The sequence below is a fragment of the Nematolebias whitei genome, chromosome 10, assembly GCF_014905685.2.
Source record: "Nematolebias whitei isolate Nwh7 chromosome 10, NemWhi1, whole genome shotgun sequence".
Taxonomy (NCBI): domain Eukaryota; kingdom Metazoa; phylum Chordata; class Actinopteri; order Cyprinodontiformes; family Rivulidae; genus Nematolebias; species Nematolebias whitei.
The window spans coordinates 904,393-911,831 of NC_056507.1; the positions used below are offsets into that span (position 1 = coordinate 904,393).

At 41.7% G+C, this 7,439-nt stretch overlaps 1 protein-coding gene across 1 annotated transcript in view; it reads left to right on the forward strand.

Moving 5' to 3' along the window:
* The first annotated feature begins 220 nt into the window (after nt 1-220).
* LOC119415373 (high choriolytic enzyme 1) overlaps nt 221-7,439 on the forward strand; it is an 11,847-nt gene continuing 4,628 nt past the window's right edge. The window contains exons 1-4 of the mRNA XM_037682505.1: nt 221-307; nt 2,798-2,843; nt 4,952-5,104; nt 6,195-6,312. Of these exons, the coding sequence (XP_037538433.1) occupies nt 230-307; nt 2,798-2,843; nt 4,952-5,104; nt 6,195-6,312 (395 nt within the window). The 5' untranslated portion in view covers nt 221-229. The remainder of the gene's footprint in view (nt 308-2,797; nt 2,844-4,951; nt 5,105-6,194; nt 6,313-7,439) is intronic.

The following is a 7,439-nucleotide window of genomic DNA, read 5'->3' on the forward strand; positions in this document are numbered from 1 at the left end:
ACTGGCAACAAACAAATAAATGTAGACACGGTTTAAACGTTTTTGGCCATTTTGCTTTATGCAAACAAACTGAACTTTCTTGATAAAAGTCCAGCAGGTGTTGCCAGGACGGACCCTCCCACAGCTTCCAGGAGAAGTTCTGGTTCTGCTGGGAACAGGCCTGCTGCTGCCGAGCTGGGCGCCGTATAAACAGGAGCTGCAGCTGGATCCACATCTGCACACTGGAAACATGACTATGATGAAGTCCACACTCGCTGTCTTGGTGGTCCTGGTGGTCTCCACCTGCTGCTGGGCCCAGGACGAGAAGGTAACATTCATATCAAGGTCAAATGACAAGGTCAACGTCGTGTTCTGCTTAATGTAAAACATTTAATTTATTCTTTTCCTTGAAAGTCTTTTTAGAATTAACAGTCTGAACGATGACGAAGCATCTGCTGCCATCCAGTTGTCTTCTGCACGTTTTTCAGCTGTTTCAACAAACCATGAATCAAAATGTTCAGCTGTTTCAGACAATCCTGCTCCGACTTTTGGTGCAACTTTAGCTTTTTGAAATATTTAGCCTTTTCTTCCATTTTGTTCTTACAGAAAATGAACTGAGCTCATTTTCCATCCTTCACAACCTTTTACTGCTTCTTTCACACTTTGTTCTGCTTCAGCTGCTTTCAGCTTCCTGCTGCAAATTTAAAATATTTTCAGCTACTTTCGGTCAATTTCAGCTGTTTTTTCAGCTGTTTTGTACTCCTTTCAGATTCTTTCTGCTAATTTCAGCTTCTTCTGCGCCTTTCAGCTTATTTCTGCAAGTTTCAGCTTTTTCTACTATTTCAGCTGCTATTTAACTGTTTTAAGCTAATTTCAGCTTTTTTCCAGCTAAATTTTTTTGCACTCATTTCTGCCTTTTTCAGCCTAATTCAGCAAAAATGTCTCTCTCCACTTCCTTTTGGTAATTTAAGCTTCTTTCTGCATTTTTAGCTACTTTTCAGCTGTTTTTGCTAATTGTCATTAAGGAAACAAACTGAAACACAAACACTACCTGCTCTGACTGAACCTCACACTCTGAACCTGAACCATCTCGAGCGTTACCCTGTGACCCCCCCCCCCCTGTGACCATCGGAGCAGTCAATGTTTAGTTTGGAGAGGAGTGTTTTTATGGACTGGAGTTGAACTGAGGCTGCAGGTAAACCGAAGTGCTTTTGAGCATGAAATTCAAGTAGGTAGGAGTTACACTGTAATGGGGGGGGGGGGGGGCTTCAGTTCTCTGTTGTCCAACTAACGACCATCCATCCATCCATCAGTCCATCCATCCATCAGTCCATCCATCCATCAGTCCATCCATCCATCTGTCCGTCCATCCATCCATCCATCCATCAGTCCATCCATCCGTCCATCCATCCATCAGTCCATCCATCCATCTGTCCGTCCATCCATCTGTCCGTCCGTCCATCCATCCATCCATCAGTCCATCCATCCGTCCATCCATCCATCAGTCCATCCATCCATCCGTCCATCCATCAGTCCATCCATCCATCAGTCCATCCATCCATCCGTCCATCCATCAGTCCATCCATCCATCAGTCCGTTCATCCATCAGTCCGTCCATCCATCCGTCCATCCATCCATCAGTCCATCCGTCCATCCATCAGTCCATCATCCATCCGTCCATCAGTCCATCCATCTATCTGTCCATCCATCCATCCATCAGTCCATCCATCCGTCCATCAGTCCATCAGTCCATCCATCAATCTGTCCATCCATCCATCCATCAGTCCATCCATCCGTCCATCAGTCCATCCGTCCATCCATCCGTCCGTTCATCCATCCATCCATCAGTCCGTCCGTCCATCCATCCATCCATCCATCAGTCCATCCATCCGTCCATCAGTCCATCCATCCATCCATCAGTCCATCCATCCATCAGTCCATCCATCCGTTCATCCATCCATCAGTCCGTCCATCCATCCATCCAGAGAGTTCCCGGATCTTGTTCTGGCAGGATCCGGCTCAAATTAACCACTGCGGTGCGATTTTAAACTGGATGCTCAGATTAAATCTGTGGTCAAGTCCAGCTTTTTTGTTACTGACTCGACTTCAGCTGGTTCAGAACTCTGCTGCTCGTCTTTTAACTGGCACCAGAAAACGAGATCACGTCACCCCTGTCCTAAAATCACTCCCAGTTTGTTTCCGGATTAATTTTAAGGTTCTTTTGTTTGTTTTCAAATGTCTTCATGGTCTCACAGTGTCTGTCCGACCTGCTCCAGCTGTTCTCTCACGCTCTCTGAGGTCAGCTGATCAGCTGATCAGCTGCTGTTGGTCGTCCCAAAGCCCAACAGGAGGCTGAGAGGTGACCGAGCTGCCTCTGACATCACTTCCTGTTTTTAAATCTTCTCTGAAGACACATTTTTCTCTTTGGCTTTAAACTCAGCTTGAAATGTTGGTTTTACTGTTTTTACTGTTTTATGATTTTAACTGTTCATTACTTTGATGGTATTTGTTGATTTTATAGTTTTTTATGTTTGCATGTGTTAGTGTACAACTCTTTGGCCAACAGTTGTTTTAAAGTGCTTTATAAATAAAGTTTTATGTATAAATGAAGTGATTGAATGAGGATATTTAGTCTTTTTCTGTCCCGGCTCTTTGAATGAGGACATTTAGTCTTTTTCTGTCCCGGCTCTTTGAATGAGGACGTTTAGTCTTTTTCTGTCCCGGCTCTTTGAATGAGGACATTTAGTCTTTTTCTGTCCCGGCTCTTTGAATGAGGACATTTCTGTCCACACATTTTGACACTGTTGTCTCTGAGCAGGAGCTGTCGGTGTCTGAGCTCCTGTGGAGGGCCAACAAAGACGTTGGTGAGTCCAGAACGAGTTGGTTATGACTGTATCAGACTCTTTCATGTTTTACTTCCTGTTTGACTCTTCTGTCATGAAACGTGCACGAACGTGCACGAACATGACGTGCAGTGCTGCAGGAACTGATAACAACTCTAAATAAGTTCTAGGAGTTTGGTTTGCTCAACAATAAATCAAACTGATCTGGTTTTGATGTTAAACTCATTGGTTGCCCACCCTGAACTTTTTGGACTTCAGTCCAAGCCTGAATATTTGAACGTGCATGAAGCGTGCGCACACCTGCTGTCATCCAGTTTTCTTCTGTACCATATTCAGCACGTTTCTCGTCCCGCAGTTTTCAGTCTTTTTCAACAAATCAAAACGTTCGGCTCTTTCAGGACAATCCTGCTGTAACTTTTGGTTTTGGTGCAACTTTAGCTGTTTGACATTTTTAGCTTTTTCTACCATTTTGTTCTCACAGAAAATGAACTGAGCTCATTTTACCTCCTTCATATCTTTACATGTGTTTACAACCTTTTACTGCTCCTTTCACATTTTGTTCTGCTTCAGCTTCTTTCAGCTTCCTGTTGCAAACTTTAACTGTTTTCAGCTACTTTCAGCTAATGTCAGCTATTTTTTCAGTTTTTTTGTGCTCCTTTCAGATTCTTTCTGCTAATTTCAGCTTGTTCTGCTCCTTTCAGCTTATTTCTGCAAGTTTCAGCCTTTTTTTTACTATTTCAGCTACTATTTAACTGTTTTATGCTAATTTCAGCTTTTTTTCAGTTAATTCCCATTTTTTCTGCTTCTTTCAGCCTAATTGGACAAATGTGTGTTCTTTTTGTTTTCCTGCTGTTTTTAGCTTTTTCAGGTAATTCCACACCTTTTTTTAAGCTCATTTCAACTTCTTCCTCCTTCTTCTGCTAATTTAAGCTTTTTTCAGCTACTTTTCAGCATTTTTTTTTGTTGCTAATTTCAGCATTTTTATTTTTAACAAACTCCCTAATTGTTGTGCTCATTTCTGTTCATGTAAACATAATTCAGCAAACATGTCTTTTCTTTGTTCTGCTAAATTTCTATTGTTCTTCCATTTCAGCTACATTTCAGCAAGTTTTTAGCTAATTTCAGCTGTTTCTCAGCAGTGAGCTTTCACAGGGACCAGGGAACATGTAGAAAACATGTGAAACTAACACGTTTCACATGTTTTCTTTAGTAACACCAGTTAAAGGTGAAAGGGGCGATCATGTTTTTGCACGTATGTGAGTTTGTCTGCTGTCAACCCACACGCCGAGGTTCATGAAACTTGCAGCTAACGATTACTGGACGTACGTCGACAACTCGTTAACGTTTAGTGAACTCCATCCAATATGGCCGCCTCAGACATCAAAACACTTAAATGGTTTTATGTTGATCCATTTTAGTGTTTTGACCTCATTTAATCCTGACAAACTCTGAGCGCTCACAGATTACACAAGGTTAGCCTTTAAAGTGTCGCCTCATCTTTTTAGAGTCAACTCTGTCTCTGTTAGCAAAATATCTGGTACACCACTGCACAGATACAAATGAATCTTTTAGAAGAGATTATTAAATATAAAGTTCGTCCAATTCAAGATGGCCACACAGCTGAATGAAAAACAACGCTGGCTTTAATTCGGTCACTTCTAGAGATTAGCTGTGGAAATTCAGGGTGGTTGTAGCTGAGAGTTGTTCCCAGCACATACTCTGAGGGCTACTCTTCGTTAGCAGTAACTCTATTCTGTCTGTTAGCAAAATAGTTTATAAATCGCTCTACAAGGAAAGAATCTGTACTTTAACAAATTCTAGTTCAAGATGGCCACCACAGCTAACCCACATCCGCTAACGGACACGCTAACAGTTTTCCAGACGGTGAGGTGGTAGTAGCTGAGGATCACTACCAGGACGTGCTGTGAGCGGCATGGCAGCTGTTCTTTCACAAATACTCTCAAAGTTTGACCAAAACAGCTACGGCTCGATCCACATCAGCCGAAACTGATGTTAGCTTGAAGTCTGGTGATGCGCAGGTTTTCTGTAGCTAAACGAGCGATGACTTTAAATGCAGCTTCAGTAACAGCTCCTCCAGGAGGGACCAACTTTTAGCTGTTCTTTCCCAGTGCGTGCGGAGGACGAGCCTTTGGTCATCGACGACATCGCTTATGACTCTGAAGAGGAGAGGAATGCTGATCAGTGCACGTCTCAAGGCTGCATGTGGCCCAAGTCCACCGATGGAAAAGTCTACGTGCCTTATGTGATCGCCAACCATTACTGTAAGCTGCTTCCTGTTCCTTCACTTTATCTTCAGAATAAAAGTTGTGTCACTAACTTCAATGTGAAAATCCTCAAGGGTCAATCATGTCAACAATAAGTCACGTGAATGTTGGTTATAACACGCTCCAACTCTGTTTTTCTGTTGTTATCCCAGATTAAACATCGATTCTTTAATCTGATGGAATATTTTGTTTTCTCGTTAATATGGACTCTTCAGGAGCCACAGATTGTTTGATGCAGGGAAAGTTTTTGACCTTTAACTTCACATCAAATTGAATTGGTTCTCAGTTTTAACTGGACTTCACCGTTATTCTTATGAAATATTTTGTTATTCCAAAAACGTGCACGTTAGGTCCAGGCCTCCCTTTCAAAGGAGATCTGTGATCTCACTGGGGCTTGCCTGGTTAAAGGTTGAAAATAATGTTCTTGTTCACTTTGAATCAACTCCACAGTGTTTTCTTTGTCACTGCTCAGTCGCCACTAGATAAATGGTAAATGGACTGCACCTATACAGCTCCTTTCTATCTGATCCAGACACTCAAAGCTCTTTACAACCATCTGTGCCTCATTCACCCGTTCACACAGCTCTATACTAGATCTCTACAAAGCTAATTGAACAAATCATTCTAAAGAGACTAATCAGAGCTTTAGATCACTTTCATACACTGATGACACACATCAGAGGCAACGAGGGGTTCAGTGTCTTGCCCATGGACTGCTGGTGGATTCGAACCCTCAACTCTTGCATTGGAGGACAACTGCTCTAACCACTCAGCCACAGCCGCCCACTAGATGAGCTTTAGTGTCTGTGCATCCTGATCAAAGGGACGTGCACGAGCACAGGGTATCGTTATATGCAGATGATTTGCTGTCATACATGTTTGTTCTGTTCTCCTGATGAGGATGAAGATGAAGGTGAGTTTGTGTAAATAATAACTTTATTTTAGCTGGGGGGTCATCAGAAGCAGCTCTCATTCACAACCAGAACCAGGTGACCGCAGGGACTCGGAGTCAACAGAGTCAACACAAATGCTTTGGTGTGGAACATGAACGTGCACGTCTTTCTACAACACTTTGTTTTCGGTGCAGCGTCTCGTGAGCTGTCCGTCATCGAGAACGGCCTGCAGTCCTTCAGTCAAGTCTCCTGCATCCGATTCATCAGACACACCAACCAGAGAGACTACCTGAGCATCCAGTCCCACAACGGGTGCGTGTGCGTGTTGGCGTGCACGTCGTGTCCTTACAAACATGTACTTTTAAAACAGATGCCGAAATCCAGTCTGCAGTTTACTGAAGAATCTTTTTGTCTCGTTCATATGAGACTAAACTGCATGAAAATAATAAGATAAACACACTTTTACAAAGTATCACAAACACCAAGAAGCAGCAACAGCTGTTTTCAGCTACTTTCAGCTCATTTCAGCTGCTTTCTGTTTTTGTTCCCATACAAAATTAACTGAGCTCATTTTACATCCTTCAGATCTCTACTTGTGTTTACAACCTTTTACTGCTCCTTTCATGTCCTACTTCAGCTTCTTTCTGAAAATTAAAACTGTTTTCTGCTACTTTCAATTAATTTCAGCTGTTTTTCAGCTGCTTTGTGCTCCTATCAGATTCTTTCTGCTAACTCCAACATTTTTGTGTTTCCTTAACTTCTTTCTTCTAATTTCAGCTTGTTGTGCTCCTTTTAGCTTACTTCTGCAAGTTTCAGCATTTTCTGCTATTTCAGCTACTATTTAGCTATTTTATGTTAATTTTAGCTTTTTTAGCTAATTCCTCATTGTTTGCAGTAATTTTAACTTTTTTCAACCTAATTCAGCAAAAATGTGCTCTGTCCACTTCCTTCTAATTTAAACGTTGTTCTGATTTTCTAGCTACTTTTCAGCTGTTTTTGTGGTTGTTGTTGCTAATTTCAGCTTTTTCAGATAATTTCCAGTTTTTGCACTCATTTCAGCTACTCTTCAGTTTGTTTTTAGGTCTTTAAAAACAGGTCTCTCTTGTAAAAGAGATCTTTGGGGCTCAGTGGGACAAACCTGGTTAAATAAAGGTTGTTGTTGTTATTTTTATTATTATTTTAGCTCATTTTAGCTGTTTTTCATCAGTAAACATTCACTCTGTATTCCTGTAGCTTGATGTTTTGAGACATGTTTTATTGTTCAGACCTCAAAGACAATTTGTTGTGAAACCATCGGATGAATTGTAGCTTTTACAAGAAATAGTCTTGTTGAAATTGAGCTTTCCTGGTTCAGCTGGTTATCTGCCGTCTCTCTGATTTATGATCCTGGTATAGGGACTAGTTGGGAACTTTATGATGCTGGTAGGGACTAGTTGGGA